This window comes from Puma concolor, chromosome B3 (genome assembly GCF_028749965.1).
Source record: "Puma concolor isolate L17-30 chromosome B3, mPumCon1.1.hap2, whole genome shotgun sequence".
Classification (NCBI taxonomy): Eukaryota; Metazoa; Chordata; class Mammalia; order Carnivora; family Felidae; genus Puma; species Puma concolor.
In genome coordinates this window covers 38,855,665-38,879,926 of record NC_141672.1, presented here as the reverse complement: position 1 = coordinate 38,879,926, position 24,262 = coordinate 38,855,665, and the positions used below count along the sequence as shown (strand labels likewise).

General features: G+C 41.9%; 1 protein-coding gene across 1 annotated transcript in view; it reads left to right on the top strand.

Moving 5' to 3' along the window:
* Positions 1 to 3,804: 3,804 nt before the first annotated feature.
* Positions 3,805 to 24,262, top strand: part of RHOJ (ras homolog family member J) — an 86,080-nt gene continuing 65,622 nt past the window's right edge. The window contains exon 1 of the mRNA XM_025918809.2: positions 3,805 to 4,474. Coding sequence (XP_025774594.2) covers positions 4,231 to 4,474 — 244 coding nt within the window. The 5' untranslated portion in view covers positions 3,805 to 4,230. The remainder of the gene's footprint in view (positions 4,475 to 24,262) is intronic.

The window sequence follows — 24,262 nt, the reverse complement described above, 5'->3', positions numbered from 1 at the left end:
GATCATATCCAAGAAAATGTGGCTGATAAATGATTATGATATCATATCACACGATATATGATTATAAAACGGGCAATAGCCAGAGGCTGAGTACAGGTGGTCTGACAAAAAAAAAAAAAAAAGGCACAGTTACATGAGGGTTCCTGATAATAATGACTCACCTTTCTTGGGAGCAGCTGTTCCAGTCCAGGTCAGTCCTAGGACAATCTGTTAAGTTTTAGCAGTGCTCCAACTGATGTTAAGGGTTAGGTCCTGTGGGAGATTTGGGTCAGAACTCCAAGAACTACGCAGCCCCTTTCTGTCTCCCACCTGCCCACCACTAGAGTCCTGATTTCCACATTAGCCCTAGAGAGGGCTTCCTGTGGACCAGAGGGTGACTCGAGACTGGGCTGGACATCTCAGAATCACCATAACCACAGCGCATCTCACATTCCCGAGACTGGAGTCAAAACATTCTCCTACATAGAGTCTAATCCAGAATCAGAATATCTGATCCAATAGGGGTGCCTGGATGGCTCAGTCAGTTAAGCATTTGGCTCAGGTCATGATCTCACAGTTTGTGAGTTCGAGCCCCGCATCAGGCTCTTTGCCATCGGTTCAGAGCCTGGAGACTGCTCCAGATTCTGTGGCTCCCTCTCTCTCTGCTCTTGTCCTGCTCACACTCTCTGTCTCTCAAAAAGTGAATAAATGTTAAAAAAAAAAAAAAAAAAGATATCTGCTCCAATTGCCTTATTTCCCTTATGTGCAACTTGTAGTTTCAAGCACAAAAGAAAAAAAAATAGGCAGGGGAGAAAATTCTGGCCAGTTTTATTAAAGTCATACTAAAACTGAAAGCAATCAGAAGAGTCAGAAATTTTGGCAAAAGTGCTCTGTTGGCACTTGGGAAAATTCATGTGAAGCCAAAGCCTGGAGTACAAGAGGGAGCCAAGGAATTGAGATCTCAGAAAAAGCAGGAAATATCGCCCAACAAAATTTCACCACGTACTGGTAAGTTTGTGTGAACTTGGTGCTGGAGGTAAACCAATAATTAATGGCTACGAAACCACCACTCGATCATTCAAACGGCCCAAGATCCTTAGAGCACAGGCATCTGGTTGAGAACGCGTCAGCAAATGGTTTTCATACCACTTGTAAATTCATAACTACAAATTTTGGAATTAAAGTATGTTCTTGACCATTCTACCTGGACAAGGAAGGAGTCACAGTTCTGTGGACTCATGGACCCTAGAAGAACGAGGCTAAATTGTCTTTTCTTTCTTTAAATTCTGTTACTCTGGCTCAGGTCAGTCTTTCGATATTTAAAAAGATTTATTCTCACATGCACAGTGTGATCCATATAATCATCAGACTAGTAAATTTTTAACTTTTTTGCCCTTTTCCATAGGATGTCTCAAACATTTTTTTTTAAATAAATATTCAATTTGGGAGCAGCAAACAGTGAAGAAACAAGTTTGTTTTGAGAAACACAGCCAACATTCTCAATAGCCATGCCCCATCCTTGCATACAATTGGATCTGACAGATGTACCCATCCCTTGAGTTAGAGATAAAGGACCACAACTGGCAGCTTCCAGTCTCTTAAATGTCCCAATTTGTAGTCACGTAGCAATTGGCATGAAGTTAAATATCTGTGTCTGATGGCATAAGGTTTAGGTTATACACAGATGTGACTAAATTTCACCCAATCCAACTTCTCAGTTCTCTTAGGCCACATGTTCAGTGGGCCAAGGCCTATCTGTAGCGTAAGAATGCAGGCTGGGCAGCCGTTGTTCGAGAACTCCATATTTGAAGGGAATATTTACTCCATGCCATATTTACTGGCTGATCTCAGGGACGAGCTCAAAGTCAGAACCCCTTCAAAGTTCTGCCAAACACACATCAGCACAGTGTGTGCTCAAGTGGCCTTGTTCATCTTCAGTTTGGGGTTCTTAACACTGTCAATCACTCCTTTACCTGCATAGACTCGTTTGGAGGCCACCCTCACACTTGAGGGTTTTTTTCTGGAAGAAAAACGTAAGTTTTCAAGTGCCCTTTTATTATCCCATATGCCAGATGTTTCCAGTAGAACAATGAAAATAAAATTATATAAATTACATGCAGTCACAGGTGCCTTCAAATGCTCCCGCACAACACTCAACACAAAGAATCCAGCTTTCGTGCTGCTAGCATAACCTCAACCAACTAAACTATCTCTCTTACCTAAAACTACCTCTAAACTCTTCAGGCTGTTCACCAGTATTTGGCCCCCTCCTTCCTGGCACATGGTAGGATTATACTTCTGACCCTGTTGAACCTAGCAAGGGTATGTGATTTGCTTTGGTCAACAAATGCGAGCAGAAATGTCACCTTGAGAAGGAAGTTTTAGGAGCCAATGCCACTTGACCACATTAATTTCTTCCTCTGCCAAGGTGATCATCAATGTTCTCAGTGTGGCTGCTCCACCAGTCTAGCTCCCTGAATGAGCATGACAAAAATATGCAAAATAGATAACAATGCGAGCAAGCAATACACGTGTTACTTTAAATAATTGAGGTTTGGGAGTTGTTTGTTATGGCAACACAGCCTAGGAAAAAACTATCAGGATCCTGAACACTATGGCGAATGTTACTATAATCCAAAACAGAAGAAATTTGCAGCTATATCTGTTACACTGCAGCATATATATGTGTATGTAAAATTATATATATATATATATATATATATATATATATATACACACACACTATAATGCTACATATTCTATATGATATATTATTACATTATATATATTATAGTTAGCCACCAATTAAAGTAGACTTCTCTCCCATCTCCTCCATAAAATAACAAAAAAACCTCCCCAAATCAATTGGATGATCTAAATTGCTTGAAAATAAGTGCTCACGAATCTCAAAGAAACCAATTCCCCCATAAAAAAAAGTACTTGATCCATTTGTCAAAATCATTTGCAGAGTTCCACGTCTTCTCTAAGACCAAGTACATTAATCAAACACAGGGCTTCAAAGGGGCTTCATTCTGAGCAACCCGACAGACAAATAAATTAGCTGCCAGTGGTTCCTTTATAATGGAAGAGAGCCAAGCTGACCCAAGGGGAAAGGAGTAAATCACAGAGGGAACCTTCCAAGCAAAAGCAGCATTTGGGGACCCGAAGCAAACCAATAAAGCCTTCCCATATACTCTTGTTTCCAAGAGTGTGAGCCAAGCACATGTGTGTTTATTCGCTAATAAGAAGATGCAAACGTCTCACATCTGGTTGATTTCTTAGGTGCTACAACCATAAAGATGTCTGTGTCTGGAATACCCGCTGGAGCGTTGTGCTCAAATGTGGCAGCTCATAAACCTGATCGCACACATCATAGATATGATCCATAAGAACGTTTCCCTCTGAAACAATGCACTTCTGGAAGGTTTTCTTCTCTGTCGCCGGGATGAAATGCTTGAGGTTTCTCCTGTAGGTACGTGAAGAACTGTCCATTTTTAATTTGCAGAGCTTTTCACTGGTGACTCAGTGAGGGATGATGTCATATGTTATCCCACAACGGCTGGTGTGGTTCTCTCTGCTCACTTAAACCATTCCCTCTGTTTCTGTGGCAGACAGCGCTCTCGAGTTTCCATCTTTCGTCAGCTTCTTCCCAGCCAGCCCCAGGCAAACAGCCTCCCCAGCAGCAGATGAAACAGGAAGTCTGACAGCTTGAGTCTGCAGTGGGACCCCTAGTGTTTTCCCCGCTCCATGCCCTGGCCGCGTTCCCCGCAAGTACAAACACACACACACAGAGCTCCCATTGTTGCAGCCTTCCCCAGCCCACTGAGCCTAATATGGAATGCAGCAGGAAACCCATGATTTCCTGATACTCCGCAAGCTGGAGGAAGCAAGGGGAAAACTCCATTAAAAAGCCCAGCTTTCCTCCATGTTAGATGTAAAGTGGAAAAGGGGGGGGGGGTTGATTAGCAGAACTGAAGCCGTCTGGAAGAGCACAGCAAAACCCTCGGGCTGTTGAAATTTCTAGACTGCCAGGAAGCCCCTAGAATTCAGAGAAAATGAGGGTTTCTTAACTCAAACTGTAGGGAAAGGGGACACGTGCTTTTAATCGTTCTCCCCAACGTGCGCCACCTTTCTTGGCCAGTATGGTAAGCACGAGGGCAGGTGCCAGCCGCCTGGGACAGGTCTGTGGAATCCAAGGCAACCTAAGGAAGGCGGCGTGATCTGGAGCCTGCCACTCGCTTCCCGCGCTCCATGGGCTCTGGGAGAGGCAGGAGAAGGAACAGCAGCTGCAGGGTCACAGCAGCTGGAGCCGCCAGGATGAACTGCGAGGAGGGAGATGACAGCGGCTGCAGCTGCAGGAGCACGGAGGAGAAGAAGATGTTGAAGTGCGTGGTGGTGGGCGACGGCGCCGTGGGGAAGACCTGCCTGCTCATGAGCTACGCCAACGACGCCTTCCCAGAGGAATATGTGCCCACTGTGTTCGACCACTATGCAGGTAAGAGGAGGGAGGGGGGGGAGCCTGTCCCTGCACACTCGGGGAAGATGCGGGCGGCGACACCCCAACCGCAGAGGGGCCTGCTAGATTTCCAGGGGCACTGATGGGCGCGGGCCGGCGGTGGCCCCACAGCGGGGCGGAACCCACGGCCGAGGGCTTTGCTCCAACCCTTAGGACACTTTGTGCATCCCTTCGTATCCAAAACTTTCCTCCCCACTTCAATCAAATGAGTAACACTGGGAAACTAACCCTGAACTACTCCTCCAGGCTTTGGGGCGGGAGATCTTACTCAACGTTGGCCTGAAGAGTTAATAACTTTTTATGTGAAAGTTCTAAAATGTAGTGCAATCGCAACACAACTTTTTCACCGAAAGAAAGAAAGAAAGAAAGAAAGAAAGAAAGAAAGAAAGAAAAAAGAAAAACGTAGGCTACTGTAAACTTGAAGAATTTCATGAACTTGCTTTTGAGAAACAAGATTTGTTTTGGAAATTAAGAGAAAAAGTAAGAAAATGGAAAAATTGAGATCAGTTAGCACACTGACAAATACACCTACAAACTTTAGAACATTCAAAAAAAAAAAACAAAACAAAACCGATGAAGTTGTGGCTACAGTATTTTAACTGTCATGACTTAAAATGTTTTGTGTCTGATTTGATTGAAAAAAGAAAGTTACCACTAACCACACAACTGGTGAGAGAGGTATTTTTGCCGCTTTTCATATATTTACCTCATGCCATTTCATAAATGAAATGGTAAGATTAACAAACATTAGAACACTCATTTTTCTAATGAATTCATTTGGTGATGTACTATTGTACTTTTATGTTCCTAGGGTTATAGATGGGGGGAGTATTAAAAGATTTTAAATATCTATTAGGCAATCTGTATCTTGAATTAAAAGAAACATCTTTAATGAATATGTTTTTAAAGTAAAAAGGAAGATAAAAATAAAATTTGAATCATTTTAAAGTATATCCAGAAAGGATCAAATCGGACACAAAATATTTGAAGGCATGACAATTAAAATACTGTAGCCACAACTTAACTGTTTGGTGTTTTTTTTTTTTTTAAATGTTCTAAAGTCTGTAGGTGTATTTGTCAATGTGATAACTGATCTCAATTTTTCTGTTTTCTTTTTCTCTTAATTTCCAAAACAAATCTTATTGTTTCTCAAAAGCAAGTTCATGAAATTCTTCAAGTTTACAGTAGCCTAATTTTACAACTTTTTTCAACAGAGTGATCAGGTTGGTGAGTTATCAAAGATTTGAGATTTCACAAAAGGAAAATTTCCCTTCCTTCACCTTGGCTTTGGGTCAGGTTCAGCAGGGGGGGAAGTGACACAGGAAACCTGTGTGAATGTTAGCTTTGCTATGTGGCCATTTGAAATCCTCTTTCTAGAGGAAGTAGCTTCTTTTCCACAGCTAAACAATCACCTAGGTCCCACCCTTCGCCTATATTTACATGATTTATGACAATACTACATAGCAGATAGAGAGAGAATCACAGTGAAAATAGTATCCACTTCCCAGAAGGTTTTTCTATATTTGTAAAAATTAAGAGCCAATTTTCGTGCTGATTCCCTTAAGTTTTTCTGAAAATATGACTATGCCAAGAGAAGAACACTTTAATGAGAACAGAATAAAGAGAACAGGAAAACTTTTATGCGGAGAAAAAAGAAACTAATAAAATTAAGAGGTCTGGGACTTAAGTAAGTTACTAAGATGTGAACTTCTTAGCAAAGGTTTTTTTATTCGACACCCTCTTTCTGCCAGGAAAGAAAAACTGGCTGGTACCTAATTTCAACAACTTTTAGATCAAAGGAAGGGCCCAAAATATACTAAAGGGAGAGGCTTAAGTGCTTTTGAAAATGATGCATCCTGATCCCCATCTATTGGTTGAACTAATTATCAGTCCAGTATAAGGAAGAGAGAAGACAAAACCAACTTTAGAGATAAAGTCAATTTATAAAAAAAATATTAGAGATCAAGCAAAGGCTGAACTACCACCAGTTTCCACTAGGACCAAGTTATTTTATATTTCAATTGTGTATATACTTACTGTTATGTGAGCATCAAAGCATCTTTTTTTTTTTTTTTTTTTTTTAATTTACATCCAAGTTAGTTAGCATATAGTGCAACAATGATTTCAGGAGTAGATTCCAGTGACTCATCCCCTATGTATAACACCCAGTTGAACATCGAAGCATCTTAAAGATTCTGGCTACTCTATGATTTCACCTCTCAGGAAATCACGGTCACTTTACCCAAAGCCATACTTTGCACGTAGTAGACATTCCCAAACACTGTTACTTTGACTTACACTCTGTACCTTTCTAGGCACACAATCATCTCACAGGCTTTCAGTTAGGTTATAAAGGAAATGAAGACATGAGCCTCATACGTCTAGGGTCACAATGAAGTGAACACTTCCATTCATAAAGAAATCTTCCCCATCATAAAGACACGTTCCTTTTACCACTGCCCTTCCCATATATGAGCTAATTGAATGTAAATCCTTACATGAAAACCTTCAGTCAATTGTCAAAGAGCTAATGCAGTCTTCCCCATGTGGAAAAGCATCCAGTACCCTGTCCCTGGGTCCTACTGGCCCATTCTGAAAGGACAAGCAGCAACTGAATTACCAAGTCTTTAAAATACTGCAGTTCAAGGGACACCTGGGTGGCTTAGCTGGTTAAGCGTCCAACTCTTGATTTCGGCTCAGGTCATGACCTTAGGGTTGGTAACTTCGAGTCCCGTGTGCCAGTGCAGAGCCTGATTGGGATTCTTTCTCTCTCTCTCTCTCTCCCTGCCTCTCTGCCCCTTCCCGGTTCATGTGCGTTCTCTCTCTCTCCCTCTCTCTCTCTCTCTCTCTCAAAATAAATAAACTTAAAAAACAAAAAAAAGTAAAGAGGAAAAAAACGCAGTTCAAGTCAAAGAGAGCCTGTCCCTTGAAGATTTTTCCATAACAGTGGCCCATCCCAGGAAAGTGGAGATATAACAAGAAGGGTATGAAGCATACCACTCAGGATGGTGGGCATTGAAGCCAGACAGCCCACTTCCAACACGGGCACTGCCATTGCCGTGCGGCCTTGAACAAGTTATTTAACCTTTCTGTGCCTTAATTATCACAAATGGACAAAAAAAGGACCATAAAGGCATTAGGAGTGTTGGTGAGGCAAAATAAATAATAACATGTGAAGTTCTTAGAACAGTGCCTCACACATGATAAGTGTTAGGTACCTAGCAGCTACTATTATTAAGAATAAGTTCTTGGGGCACCTGGGTGGCTCAGTCGGTTGAGTGTCCAACTTCAGCTCAGGTCATGATCTCACAGTCTGTGAGTTCGAGCCCCACGTCGGGCTCTGTGCTGACAGCTCAGAGCCTGGAGCCTGCTTCGGATTCTGTGTCTCCCTCTCTCTCTGCCCCTCCCCTGCTCATGCTCTGTCTCTCTCTGTCTCAAAAATAAATAAAGTTATTAAAAAAAAGAAAGAATAAGTTTTCTACACTTGCACACAGTTATGAAAGGAAATTAAAATGTAACTAAGAGGTAAAGACTCCAACAAAGAAAACTACAATTCTAGTGGTTTTCGTCAAATGGAGTAGGGTGTGATAAATGCATGTGTTGTCTTATACAATTATAATACAGTTACACATGTATATACAATACAGTTATCACATGTATTGATAATTGACAAATATGCATGAAGTAATAGTAGCGGGATATTAAATTGGGAGGGGAAATCTCAGTTTTGCATGAGTCCTTATGAAAAAAGTTAACAACCAGATAGAAAAAAAAATTTTTTTTTACGTTTTCTGAATCTTAGTTATTTTCCCTCCACCCAAATGTACGTCTCCTCCAGGCATCTTTCCTTGACTGCATAAGGAGAGCTCCTTGTTCCATCTTCAACCTATCTCCAGAAATGTGTTTACTTTGTAGAAGACGAACGACTTCAACCCTGCAGAGCAATTTGTCTGTTTCCTTGTGTTTCCCACTCCCACCGTGCTCTGAGCTCCTGAGAGAGAGGGTAGTGTCTTGCCAAATCCCACGATCAGTTCTCAGTCATCATCTACTGGATGGCTTGGAGGCTTCTTTTATGGCTAATTACTATCTCTCTGCTTGGTTTCTGGGATAACAGGTTCTCCTGGCTTTTATTCCCCTCACCTGGCAAATCTCTGTCCATCTCCTCTGCCGCCTGCCCCATCTCCTCCCCCCCCCCATTATATGTTGGCACACCTCAGTGTTCGGTCCCTCAGTTCCCTTCCCTATTTTGCTCATGCCTAAGTTGGTTGTATCTAGTCTCATAGCTTTGAATATTATTTATATAGCACCAACTCCCCAGTTTATATCTCTGGCCCTGAGACTCAGATTCATATATCCAGCTGCCCATTTGAATATATAATAACATCTAATTTCTCAAGCTGTTAAAAGAAAATTCTTTAACTCCTCCCATCTATTTCTCCCCTAGTCTTCCCCGTGCAAGTACACGACCACTACCTTCCACCCAGTTGCTTAGAACAAAAACTTTGGTATTACACTTGACTCCTTTCATCCTATGACAATACCCCCCACCCTCTCCATTCAAACCGTTTGTTATTACCCTGTTACTACTGTTATTACTTTGTTACTACTGCCAATCAGCGCAACATTCAAAATACATCTCAAGCGCCATCAGTTCTCGCCACCTACATTGCTTCACTCTTGTCCAACTCACCTCATTTCTCATCTAAGCTAGTGTGCTCACCTCTCACTTCCCTGCTTCCAAACTTGCCCTCCTCTCGTCGGTTCCCCACACAGCCGGAACGGGGGCTATCCATGGCCCAAATCCTCCAATCCCTTCACACTCAGACCCCATCAGTTATCATGGTCTACAAGGCACTCCATGACTTGGTCCCTGTTACCGCCACACTCTCCTCTTCAGTATTTCTGCTCTAGCCACACTAGCCATCTTGGCATCCCTCAAACACACCGATATCCCACTTTCCTTGAAGACCTCACACTTGCCCTTCCCCCAGCCTAACACTATTCCCCCAGATCCTCTTCAGCTTCAATTGACCACATTATTGAACACATTCACACACAAACACACACACACACACACACACACACACACAGAGTCACTCTTTAACCACTTATCCTGCTACATCTTTATTCATAACATTTCACACCACCTGGCATCACCCTTACATTTATTTGGTTGCCGTTTTTATCCCACACTGGAATGTAAACTCCATGAGGGCAAGGACTTTGTCTTGTTCACTGCTCTGTCTCCAGCTTTTAAAGCAGAGCCCAACATACAGTAGATTCTCAATAGATAGTTATTGCATAAATGAATTAGTATGTCTTAGTCATCTTTGTCCCTCCAGTGCTTAGGTAATTTCTGGCCCATTGAAACGTGGCTGAATAAACGAATAAACTGCTTGTCCGATCTTTAGGAATGAACATGTTTGGAAATTAATTACATTTATTCTATTTTTGAACTATTTTGTTCATATTTTAAGTATCATTTTATCTCTACTGGAATTGTAACATAGCGTTGAGTTTTCTTGACCTAAGCGGCCATTGTCACAGCTGTTGAATAATGTAACTCTGCAATGTGTACATTTCATTTGGAAGCAGATGAGCTGAAAATTGTTCCATATGCATTATAGTTCAAAGCCTACCTAAATTTTGGGTGGCTCCCTCCAAGACTTATAGTTCTTATATACAGAACATGTTTCAGGGTAACCCCAGGTTCAACTAAGGGCTAGGACTAAAAATTGGGAGCAGTGGGATGAAGGTAGGTAGGACCACTCAAACTTTCTACAAGTGAGCCTGAGAAACATCTCTGGGCCTTGCTTCCTACTCCCTTCTAGGATGACTCAAGAATTCCTAACAACATTTAGAGCTTTCACAGCTCACCATGGAATAATCACATTTCTTCTTCCCTCATATCTTTATCTTATCTTGAACTTTGAGTTTTGCAACAGACCGCACCTTCCCTCCCCACCTCCCCCTCCCCGCCCTCACTGGTAAATTATTATCAAGGGATGTTTCACATAACATATGACATAGGGATAACACCTCCATTTTGCATTTAGTTAGATTGTATGTTGAGTTAGATTATGTCCATGGTTTGTATGTTTATCTACATGGGTGTGTCAAATAAGCCTGATCGGGTTGAAGCCTGTGCACCGTGTACCTCATTCACCATTTCCATCATCCTCTGGCTTAGAACTGATTTTGTGTATGGCTCTTTCTTCTGTCGCCCACCCCTCCTAGAGTTTGTCAAAAACTACCTGTGTTTCAAGACTCATTTTTGAAGTCACTATTTCCAAATCCAGGCACCTATGCAGGAAATTAACATGATTTATGGAAAGAAGGGAAAATCTCATTGCTCTATCAGCTGAGTAAGATGTAAAAGAAAGTTGTTTTCACAGAGAGCTGGAAGTCCAGTCTAATGTTCCCACAAATTAAATGGTGATCAGTCCAAGATAGACTCAATCACCACCTGGCCTTAATAGCCAGATCAAGAGGGGAAGCTATGTCCAATCCACAGAGGGGCAGGAAGGAATAACATAAAATAATAGAAAGTGAATGAAAGCAAAGCCCCAGGCCTATAAAGGTTTGTGACATAGTTCTGCCCATTTGTGAATATTTACTCAGGAGTTTCTCTTTTGTTTTTTCTGAAGACACCTGAGAGTCTCTAGAGAACGGATGAGATTCATTCTCTGTAAGCCAAAAGGAAGCCTGAAACAACTCTCATGGGACTATGAAATGAATTACCAGGATTTTAACCTTAGACAAAAATATAAAAGAAGTTTGTGTAAGAGGAGACATGAATGGACCAGTGGAATCACTCACTCTGTTCCTTCTAAATGCAGTGATGCTCAAAAACATGAAGTCTTGGGGCGCCTGGGTGGCTAAGTCAGTTGAGCAGCCGACTCTTGATTTCGGCTCAGGTTATGATCTCACAGTTCCTGAGATTGAGCCCCAAGCTGGTTTCTGCACTGACAGCACAGAGTCTGCCTGGGATTCTCTCTCTCTGTCTCTCTCTCTCTTTCTCTGCCCCCACTTGTGCTCACTTGTGCTGTCTCCCTCTCTGTCAACATAAATAAATAAACATAGAAAAAAACCCCACAAAGTCTTATAGATATCCAACCCCCCAATGTCTCTTTTTGAGGTGGTGTAATGTATAGCTGATGCTTTTTCTGGACCCTTGGAGGCCACACCAAAGGCGCAGTGGCAGGAATTATACAGACAGTTCCTCCCGCAGTCTACACTGAGATGCTTATGAAAGCAAGCACATTCAGAGGCTTCAAGGGTGCAAATTTCACTCCGAAAGGCAAAGCATGCTGCAGAGATGGTCAATTATGAGCCGCATGCTCTTTGGCATAAGAAAAGATAGAAGAGGGATAAAGAAAATTAAGTTTCTGTGACCCAAGAAAAACCATGCCCTCAGCATTGGACACCACATCTGCCATTCCCAGCCCTCCCGCATTCCAGTTTTAGCTGGCAACAAGCCAAGGAGGGAGACCAGTCCAGGCTTCAGCGGACAGGCTCCCTGTGACCAAGACATTTCGTTCCACATAGCCTGGCCTCACTCCCTTCACTTCCAGGCTAGAAAACCCTTCATAAATTTTACTACCTACCTGCCCATTGAGGTTGGGCTTCAGGTAAATGGTATTTTATTTCTGGAATAGCTTTTCCAAAATCTGCCATTTCTCCCACTTCGTGTGGGCCAAATAGCGAATTTGGCTCAGGGATGGCCCAGCACATTGGACGTTTATGTTTTGGAGACACTTAGCCTGTTTTACAAAGGCAGCATGAAGGTGGGTGACAAATATAAGGCCTCTCGGGAACGGACAGGAAAGAAAAGTCAACAGAAACAGTCTCCCTCATCAATCCTGACCACAAGATTGCAAGGGTCTATGATGGAGGCTCTGTCCTCGGTGTAAGGATACAGCTTCTGATATTATGCTGAAAATTGACTTCCCCACATACAGAAATCCATGGCACCCCTTAGGTGAGTCAGCAGAATCCCAACAGTTAACTCTCTGGCCGTAACGCAGTCAGGATAATTCCATCATGAATTCAGTAGAGACCAACTGTGAGTCACAGAGTGGCCTGGCACTGTTCCTGAAAGCTCTGAAGTCTACCAGCTTCTTGGAAGTGTCCAATTTTCATGAAACAAAAGGACCTGATTTCTGTGTATTCGCTCGGTTTCGTCTTGGTTGTGAAATACAGCTTTTATTTCTGGCACTCTTCATTCCCAGGGTGAGCATGAATCTCATTATGGCCATGTGTGACCCAACAAGAAGTGTGGTAGTAATATTTATGAAACTGAAATGCCACTAGTATATGTATTAACAACAATAACAGTCGCTATGCACTTCCATAGTCTTTGGTATGATTCAGGCATATTTGGGATATTTTCACACATCAGTTTATTGCTTCCTCACAATGACCCTGGGAGGTGTATTATTTTCCCAATTTTACTGATGAGGAAATCCAGGCATGGAGACACTAACCAATTTTCCCAAAGTTGAATAACTTGTAATGGAGGAAGTGGAGGTCATGAAGCAGTAAACAAACAACACAGGCAGTGTAGAGTTCGGTAGCTAATAACATCAATCTAAAAGCCACTGTTAGTTAGGGTATGCTAACCCAAAAATGTAAGGGATTAACACCGTGGCAGGATGTTTCTTGCTAATGTGATGGTCCTGGGCAAGTAATTCAAGTCAGTGAGGCTGCTTTCCTCTGTTTAGTCATTTAGACACCCAGGCTCCATCCATCTTGTGACCCTGCCATCCCTTGGGATCTCATCGCTATCTGCATCCAACCAGCCTAATGAGAAAGAACATGGACAGACTCAGTGGAAAGTTTTCTGGGCCAAGACTGGAAGTGACAGACATCATTTCCAGTCACACTCCATAGGCCTTGTAACTTAGTCACCAGGTCACACTTCAGGCTGAAAGAGGCTGGGCTATGAAGCCTTCCTACATGCCCAAGAGCGGAAAGAATAGATTTCGGTAGAAACCAGCTATCTCCACTTGTATCAGCCTCTCCATCCACGAAATATCCTTTCACACTGTTTCCCACACGTAAAACAAGCTTGCCCTTTTCCAAAGAAGGACTGCCCAGAGTCCCACACTGTCACTGCACCAGGTCAAAGCCCAGTGTTTGCGGATGATACACAACTCTTTTTTTTTTTTTCACAGCTCTTTGCATTTGATGGAGATGTGGCTCCTTGTGGTCCAATAGGAAATTCAGTATCTGTCCCATTTATACAATCACCCCTTAAACAACGGTGGAACAGGGATGAAATAACCAAAATATTCAAAACCCCTTCAAAAAAGGAAAAAAATGGCAGCGGGTGGGGGGGTGCCTGGGTGGCTCAGTCGGTTAAGCATCTGACTTCAGCTCAGGTCATGATCTCACGATTTGTGAGTTTGAGTCCCGCATCGGACTCTGTGCTAACAGCTCAGAGCCTAGACCCTGCTTCAGATTCTGTGTCTCTCTCTCTCCTCTCTCTCTCTCTCTCAAAAATAAACATTTTTTAAAAAGAGAAAAAGAAAAGGAAAAAATGGGAGGCACATAGCAATAACAGAATCCTGATGGCAAACATTGGGAAGACTCCCTGTGCTGGCAGTGGAAGAAGTTTCTTGAATTGACCCTGATGCTATTCTCCGGGAGGAATTCCTTCATCCCTCAGTCTCCGCTTTTCCTGGCTCAGGTCTGGGAGGCTGTTCTTCCTCATCCATTGTCCTCTGTGATACACATCTGAATTAGACCTTTAGGTGCATGTGTTTCTTGGGGACTGTAACACTTTCACAGCCTGCTTCTTGCTTGTACAGTTTTGGGGGGCTCAGTGTTGTTTCACAGCTGTAAGCATATCTAGTCCACGTTTGGCATTTCTTTGGACACACAACTCTTTCAAAAATTTACCAGGTTTCTGGTAATTTCCGTGTACCAGTAACCATATCCAAGACCAAAGTATGTCTTTCTTAGACGTAATTCTTAAACAGTCTTCATTTGTCTGCTTCTGGTAGCCAATGCCCTTTTTTCTCAAATTAACAATAGCTACTGGGAGGCCATATGAAGCAGCAGGCTTAGATGCAAGGGACCTGATCTTTGACACATAGCTGATTTTCTTGCTTAAACAGAGAAATGGACATTTATGGCTCAAATCCTTTTTTTTTTTTAACGTTTATTTTTGAGAGAGTGCAAGCAGGGGAGGGGTGTACATTGGGAAGACCCCCTGTGCTGGCAGTGAAAGAAGTTTGCACCCTCTGTAGAGGATCCAAAGCAGATGTCGCTCTGACAGCAGCGAGCCCCATGTGGGACTCGAGCTCATGAACCAGAAGATCATTAACTGAGCCAAAGTCAGACACTCAACTGACTGAGCCACCCAGGTGCCCCCAAATCCTTTTTGAATTGTATCTTCTATTTGTGGAATCCAAAAATAATCGATTTTATTTTAGGGGCTCTGTAAGTCCATTAATATTTGTGTTCTATCAAACTCTGCTTAAAAAAAAACAACCAATGCAGTTCTTTTCTTTCTTGTAACACCTTGCTAAACATAGTAACAATTAACATACAAGAACATTCTGGTTTTTCCCAATTTTTTCTTCACATGCTACAAACTCTGTAGTAACTGTTCACCTTCCAGGCTTCATAGACAATAGTTTTTCAAAAATACAGTTTTGCCACAGGATAACTTAGATCTCTGTCTTTCCAGCCTATCCTGTTTTCTTACCACCTGCCACTTAACAGCTCAGCCAACAGCACACTATTTTAGGTTTTTGTAATGATGACACCACACTCAATAGACTAGGATGCTATAACAAACAGACCCAAACATCAAATGATTCAAACTATGAGAATTCTGTGTCTTGCTCAGATAACAGATTGGGCAAGTGTTCAGGTTGATGAAATGGTTCTGCTCCATGGGCCATTAAGGATTAACTTTTTTCTGTCTTGTGACTCTGCTGGTACCCAGAATACGGAGGAGTGAAGGCAAGGAGTGGCCGTGTGGGCCAGATCCACAAGTGGAATGTGCCACTTCTGTTCACATCTCATTGGAGAGAAGCCAAACCCTCGGCCACACATTATTACGAGAGAGGTTAGCTTTATGCCCAAAGAAAAAGTGAGCAGATGCTAATGGACACTTAGGAATCTTTGCCATAATCACGAAGTTGACATTTCTCGCATCAACTACAATAGGCCGGGCGCCTGGGGGGCTCAATCAGTTAAGCATCTGACTCTTGATTTCATTTCAACCCAGGTCACGATCTCATGGTTCGTGAGTTTGAGCCCTGCGTCAAGCTCTGTGTGGACATCAGGGAGCCTGCTTGGAATTCTCTCTCCCTGCCTCTCTCTCTGCCCCTCCCCTGCTTGTGCATGCCCTCTCTCTCTCTCTCTCTCTCAAAATTAAAAAAAAAAAAATACTTTAAGTAAAAAAATACATGGGGCGCTTGGGTGGCTCAGTCGGTTGAGCGTCTGACTCTCAGTTTCGGCTCAGGTCATGATCTCACCGGTTTGTGGGTTCGAGCCCCACATCAGGCTCTGTGCTGACAGTGCAGAGCCTGCTTGGGACTCTCTCTCTCCCTCTCTCTCTGCCCCTCCCCCCCAAACAGTAAATAAAGTTCAAAAAATTTTTTTTGAAATACAGTAGACCCACATGAACAATATGAATTGCCCTAAGCACCATATTTAATCAGGTGTTTATTCAGCTACAGATGACATACCTGTATTTCCCAAACATACCTGCTCATCGGAAAAACCTGCTTGTTGAAAATGCAGATTCTTTAGTCCATGCCATAGTTTTAGTCTGCTGTATGGACCCACTGAGAGAAAGAGCTGTCGATATAAATTTCAACAAGCATCCTAAGTGTTTCTTATTAGATGGACTCTATTAAACTGCCATTTTACAGTTCAAAATCTTTTGGATTTCCTAAGTTCATGTAGTTCAATCTAATGTAATTTAGCAAGTTCAGAAAACCTTTCTTTATACTGTAAAGATGCCTATAAATCCAGTTTAAGAGGAATAACTCCATGATAATACATCAATCATTAAAAAGCAACTTAAAAATAGATATCCACATATATAATTTCTTGACTTGGGAGTTTCTAACAGGGAAAATTGTGTAAAACAGAAGAGGCCCTTAGAGCCTCTCAGAAACAAGTAGCAAATGCCTAAATGAGGACTAGAGTGTTCTCATCAAAGATATGCCCTCAGAATTCAGGCTGGGGCTTGGAGAGACCCTGGAAGAAAGAGAACGTACAAGGCTGAGAATCAGAAGGGCTGATGGGAGAGGGCTGGGGTGAGGAGGGGAGCCTCCGAGCTCAGAATGGAGATGAGTAGAAATTGTAAAACAGCAGAAAGGGGGCTGACTAAGCAAACTGAGGCGCCCCAGCGCCAGCTGCTGGGAGAAAAGCCTGGGCTGTGACTGACGTGGCCCCACAACCGTGAACCTCTGTTCGTAGAGCCTGCTGTCTGTAAAACAACCATCAGCCTGGAAGACGTTCAGTGGCCTCATCGAGGGAAAATTAGAGAACACCTCCTCTCGTGGGAAGAAGCAAAGGGGTCTTGAAAAACAGGAAGGAGCCTGGGACCCTTGGGGTGGTTTTTGGTGCAGCTCTGCATGTCTTGGACACTATTTATTGTTCTTCCATATCCACCCAGCCCTACGATTATGAAATGAACATAAACATCTGTTTCCCCTTGGCCAATCCTCCTGTTCTTCATGCTTTGACCTACATTTGGGAAAAAGGAGAAAAAACAAAAATGGAAAACCTCCTAAACTGCAATCACTGAGAGTCCAGAAAGGCTACTTCTTGGGCTAGAATCTGGTTCCTGAAAGAGATAGCATGTCAATTATGGGAGAGGCAGAAATTTCAGAACTGGGGCTCAGGCACCCTTCCTGGGTCAACCAGTTGACAAACAGTGCTGCTAGTGGGGACCAAGTCTTCCTTTGGAGTTTCTCCAGCTGTTTTAATACACATTCGTAAGCCAAGCCTCAGAATGCGATTCTCCTCGCCAACAGGGGAGAAACGATGTTCTGTGAGGCCTGAGCAGAATGCAACATAGGGAGCAAAATTGCCTCCAAATCCTTTTGCAATCATGTCTACAGTTGATTAATAAAAACAGCAATTCACTAATGCTATTCAGCTAAGTATGTAATATGTGCCAAGCAAGCCCTGTGTTATTTTGCTATCTTCTTTGGGCCTCACATCATCTCTAGGTAGTGAAAGTCTCCTTTCACCTGGCAGAAAGGATTCCAACCTATCAGCTCGAAGGTTATCTCTTCAGTGAGGCCAAACCACTCTGATTCAATTGGGCTTCCTTTCGAGACCTACTTATTTTCTCTGTAGTTACTATCTCATTTATTTAATTGTCCATTTCTTGTCTCCCTCTAGAATGTACACTTCACAACGGCAAGCTTCCTTCTGTCTTGTTTACTCTATGTCTCAATGCTGGGGAATGAGCCTAGGACACAATAGACACTCAGAAATGTCTACTGAATGATTGCTTGAATGAATGAATGAATGAATGACACCTGAGAGTCTCACAGTGCACTTACACTAAGGTTAGCATTCTGTGTGAATAGTCAGGATAATTTTCTGTGTTGAAATTTGATCCTCTCAGATCTTAAAAGGATGTATCCTAAGCATCATAAACACACATTCAGAAATGTTGTATTGGCTTCATTTAGAACTTATAAAGCAATTTTATTTTTCTTGGGGAAAAAAATCCAAAAGACTTTGTTCTATTCAAATTTCAATCTTGTGAGTTCTGAGTGATTTAACTAGGCAAAAAGTTGTTTTCCTATTTATATAAAGCATTTCCGTTTTATCTCTGTTTTTCAGGATGTTATGTACTAGAGGCAAAAAGAAAAACTTAATTCCTTAAAGTATGTGCTGTTTAACTTTCTTTTCAGATAGGAGATTAGTTATGAGGAAAAACAGTGAGTTGATCATCTCCTAAATGTATAACAGGTGTAAAACTCCTAGGAATTATGATTGATACTTATAAAATGTAATCATTCAGTAGCTAGAAAGTATACTAATTTTCAGCTGATATGCTTGCAAGAAATGCAATGAACGTGTTTGTATATATTAATAATGAGGCTTTTTAATGATCTCACAGTTCATGAGATCCAGCCCCACACTGGGCTCTGCACTGACAACACGGAGCCTGCTTGGGATTCTCTCTCTCCCTCTCTCTCTGCCCCTTCCCTGCTCATGTGTGCACTCTGTCTTTCCCAAAATAAGTAAATAGACCTTTAAAAAAATAGTGAGGCATTTTATACTTGTCAAAGTGAGAGTTATTAGAAGAAAACTGGCTATGGCCTCTCTCTCTCTCTCTCTCTCTCTCTCTCTCTCTCTCTCTCTCTCCCCCCCCAAGACTCCTTTCTGCTCATGTTGGATACACATGTACTGTGAGCCCTACATGCTTCTTTCCTCAACCAAAATGAATTTTGCATGACACTTGCCATAGTTCAAGCTGGTAAATACGAACCTTAAGAATGTTCAACAGTAAATGTGTTTTTAACCGAACTTTCCAAAAGAGAGGATTAATGTTAAATCTTAAGTGTCAACATTAGGCACAAACTTTACTGTAGAGGTTTAATGCTATTCATTCCGTTCATTTATCCTCTTAATAATTCTCCCTATCAAGTCCTTCCTTTTAGATAAACTGAATCCATCAGGCAGCAGATCGAAGCTACTTTCACTCAAGCTCAGCAAAGATGGAAAAATCCTTAGTAGTATCATCCTCAGAATGATGGCTCTTAATGTATTTGAAAGTGGAGGAAATTTTCATATAATACACCCAGCTCTTTCCAGCTCCTTTCAGAGAGACCTGACCTTGTATTTCCCCATTTTTCATGGATAGCTTCTCACAAATTCAGTTACATCAATCGCGAATGACTTGCATTTCAAATCTACAGCTGACACACAGTAGCTTTTGTAATGGTTTGGTAGGAATGGAGATCTCACCAAAATAGTTAGGTACAGTCCTAACAGGATATAAAAGTCTAAACTAAATCTTTTCAAGGTCTTCTATCTTGTTTCCTTTTTCACCTGTTATTTAAATGAAGTTAGGTCAATCGGACTAACGTAAAGGACTGAAGTCACCAATATGAGAGTACTACATTTCTCTCCCAGCATTTTAATAAACCTCTATTAAGTTATTCCCAGGTTTATCTGCATTATAATATTGTGTTAAGAGTTTCAAAATACCAGATTTCTTCAAATCCCCAAATTAATCTCGGCTCCATAGGTTTAAACATGTTTTGGTATTACAGGAGACCTTTGGTTCCCTGTGGTTACCAGAGATCACTGTGTTTTACAGTACTGAATACCCTCTCCTTGTAATAGATCCACTAGTCTTACTAGGATTTAGTATGTAATAGACTACAAATCATCCTGAATGACTTTTATGCTTCATTTAGTTCCTACCAGTTAACACATTGAAAGCTTCTTTAGCCAGACATCCTATTTGGCAACCTCAGCAATTACTATAGATTGAATTTCAGTTTCACAAAAGACATCCTATTCCAGGGTAGTCTAGCACTCAGTGGATTTTTCTGGATCCTGGGAGAATCTTAGGCTCTAAGCTATAGGAGTCCTGGAATACTTACAAGAGATCATGAGTAATTTCGGACCCTACTGCATCATCAACTAACCTTAACTATAGTAATCTACACAGGAAAAGAAATCACTTCACATCACGCCTAGTTCTGTATGTGGGTCCTCAAATGATTTCCAAGCTTTCAAAGGTTAGATGTCCAAGTGTTAGATCTTACTGTGGTGAAGGAGTGAAGGAACTCAGAAACAAACAGAAACATGACTTTCAAAGCATCTACACAACATTTGAGAACCCATTTTGTTTGCTTTCAGTGTCACAAGGAGCTAGTAAACTCTCCGTGGTTTTCCTTTCTGATGACATCACTGCCTCAGCTTTTCCATCTTTTACCACCTCGTGAACAGTTTCAATGCCTGTTCCCTGTGACAGGAGGAAAAGAGTTTCTATTCTACTGACAGTGACACTTAGCTCCAATTTTCAGCCAATGTCTGCTTACTCCCACAAACCCTACAATTAACTCAGAGCCCAGAGAAAAAGCACCAAATAAAGCATATTGAGGGTGAGAAGGATCAGCCCGCAGAGTGATCTATTTGTCCGTTAAAAGTTGTTACTATTTTTCTATTTCTTTGTAAGTGGACACCCTACAACCTTTAAGCAAAGTATCTGAAAATGGTGACTTCGGAGGGTTTAATGCACATTTTTTTTTCTTTTCAAGGTTCTTAAAATCAATAATCTGCTGTTGAAAGATATATGACATTCTCAAGAAAGAGCCTCAGGAAAATTGTTTTCGTTCTTATTTAGTCTTCCCATGTTCTTCTACTTTTTAAAAAATTTCTTAATGTTTATTTTTAAGAGAGAGAGGAAGAGAGGGGGGAGGGGCAGAGAAAGAGGAAGACACAGAATCTGAAGCAGGCTCCAGGCTCTAAGCTGTCAGCACAGAGCCCAATGCAGGGCTTGAACCCACGAACCATGAGATCGTGACCTGAGCCTAAGTCAGACGCTTAACTGACTGAGCCACTCAGGTGCCCCTCCTACTTCTTCTTTAAAGGAATTCAAACTTTTCTTTGGTACGTGCATGAAGGTTTCCTCCCCCTCTGCGGAACCTCCATACAGTGACTTCTACATGAAAGGGAATGTACATCTTCTAAGAGAAAGGCAGTGGTATATGAACTTGACAAGCTGCCAAATTTCATGCTAATACTATTTAAATTTAGTCCTTTATTAGGGAAAAAAAGACTTTAGAAATACTTTAATGGTATATGTGAGAATCATAGAAATTCAGTTATGGTAATTATAGCGTGATGTAAAAGAACTCAGAAAAGACTGCATATTTCTGCCTCGGTGAATGAATCAGCGATTCAGAAGGAATAATGCAAGTCTGCCCCTGAGCAATGTCTGTCCAATCTTTGGAAAGAGAAAATTGAGCAAAATTTTTCTCCATAATTCTCCCAGGACAGGGTTCTTTCAGCCCCAAATTCTTGGTACTTTTTCCACTAAGATCCCCTGGGATCCTTTCTTCAGGACAGATGGTGATCCTCCCCTGTTACTCCCCAAATTCCTGCTTTTCTCTCATTTGAACATCAAGTCTCAGAAATATAATATTTTTTGTATTCTAGGGATGAAGACAAGCACAGGAATGCCTGGTCCCTGGAGTCTCTGACTGGGTAACTCCAGCCCACTCCCCAGGGAAGGTGCTGTTTGAAAGTAGGGGCTGGAGTTCTATTCCGTTAAATCAGAGTAGGCTCTTTTCATGAGAACCACATGTTCTCAGAAAACATCCAAGTGTGTCCTGAATTACAAAAGGCTGCCAAACTCCTTCCTCCTTCATGCACACTGTCCCTCAAGGACCAAAGATGTAGGCATTCAAAAGGCAGAAGTGGATTTTTTTTACTAAAGAATCTAGCCTTACGCCTATCTCTAAGTATCTATATTGTTGTGCTTGGTCTCTTGAAGCAGTAAAATCCCCCAAGCTTTCCTCGTCCATCTCTGCTGTCTCTCGGTGCTGTGAATACCCTCCTTAAAATAGCTGCTTTTCTCCCCTCTGCCAAGTTGCTTCTCCTAATAAGCAAGGCTCTTTCCTCCATCACATTTGGGCATATAGTAGGCACTGGCTTATAAATGCTAATTATATTTCTAACACCAAAGAAAGGAGGTAGCACCTTTTCCAGGGTGAGGAACACAGTGGATGCCCTACTGATGAGAAGTGCTTCACATGTCTCCACGGACACCCAAGATGATTGTCTTAAAACGTAAATGAAGGAGTTAGACTAGACAGGTTTAAAAATGACATTGCTGTACAATTTCCAAAGTGGTTTTGGCATCTCCCCCTTCAAAGGATCTGAGATGATTTGGGTGTGAGTGGACCCACTTCATAATGGGAGCAGCCTGGTATTGTGTTGGGTCTGAAGGTCAAGAGAACAAAGGCGGAGGAATGCATGTTCTTCAAAATGGGTTTTATTTCTTGCTCTCCTCACCTCTGTGTATCTGGAAAACAAAAAAAGGAACTAGGGAGGAGAGAAGGAAGGACACGGAGTAGCCGCTCCTGCTCTAAGCTCACCTATCATTGTTGATGATCAGTGCCAAGAATGAGTAAGAACAAAATTTGGGGCTCAGGGGCAGATAAATGGACCTTAAATTTGCTTCTCCTGGAATTCAGAGCTGAAAGCCATTTGTGAAGATGTTGGAGGCACCTCCAGGTGTTAGCCATACTGCTGCATACAGTGGAAAAATAGGAAATTGTGATCAATCATGCAGACTATTGCTAGAGTAGGACCTATTAGTCTAAGAAAGAGATCTTATGGTTCTGCCTGTCTCTAGATCCCCACCACATCTCTCTGCAGTGAACTCCCAGCATCGACAGATGCCCTTCCTTGGAGTTACGGATGTCTTTTCTCTCATTTCCATCCAAGTTCTGCATTTACACATGACATTTTTATCAAATGCCCTATTCTACCATCATCCTAGGTGATCCACAGAGGTGCACAGAATGGGGGAGCACATTCAGTGAGTTGATTATTGCCCAAAAGCTTCATTCTATCACCCACAAATCAGTGTTTTCCTCCCAGGGAGGTTACTGTCTGCAATTCCATGAGAAACTTGTGAATTAGTCATAGAGGCTAACTTTCATACCAATTTTATCAACTGAAGGCTGGCAGCAATGTTTTCAATATGAGCATTCCAACCTTGAACTTCATGGACATCTCTGGAAGACTGAAATAAGTGCAATCCAACTCATTGTTGATAATCTGCGTGTCTGTGTGTGTGTGTGTGAGAGAGAGAGAGAGAGAGACAGACAGACAGACAGACAGAGACAGAGACAGAAACAGATGTAGAAGACAAAGGGAGAGAAACCCCAACTCTCTTGGTAGAAAAAAGACGGAAGGATATATATTAACATATTCCTTATGTATTGCCATTACATAGGTAACTCTGTTTTTCCAGATTATGGTTCATCCTGTCAAGATAGCTTCAATATGTTTGTTTTTAAGAAAAGATGGTATTAGGGACAGCTAGCTGGCTCAGTTGGTCAAGCATCAAACTTCAGCCCAGGTCATGATCTCATGGTTCGTGAGTTCAAGCCCTGCATCAGGCTCTGTGCTGACAGCTCGGAGCCTGGAGCCTGCTTCAGATTCTGTGTCTCCCTCTCTCTCTGCCCCTCCCCTGCACTCTCATACGTGCACACATGCACACATCCTCTGTACCAAAAAGAAACATTTTTCAAAAAGAAAGAAAAGATGGTATTATACTTAAAACTCTTTAAAAATGTCTATAGTCCCATTTCATAGTCCAATTTCATTCCACCAGGAAAGCCGCTAAAGATAGCTTGTTGAGCAAATTTATTACCACCATAACTCTCTCTAACACATAATTTTGCATTGAAACCAGGTGTCTAGGAAGTAACCTGTCTTCTTAATAACACAGCATTGTAGTGGTCCCGAGGCAACTAATCTATATTAGCCAAACATCCCCAAGAAATCACAAATTGTATAATGCACATGAACATATTTTGTGTGTTGGAAAACACTATCAAATGTTACTGTTTCCTACTAGTAATAAATCACTTTCTTTATTAAATGCACCACAAGTGTAGAATGACATAAAATGTCACTAGCCACAAAGTACAGCAATAGCATAAAAGCAAATAGGTCTTCTATCCCCAGCACTGCATCTCTAAGAACGCAGTTAATCCTGATTTGTTCCTTCACACATTCATAAGCAAT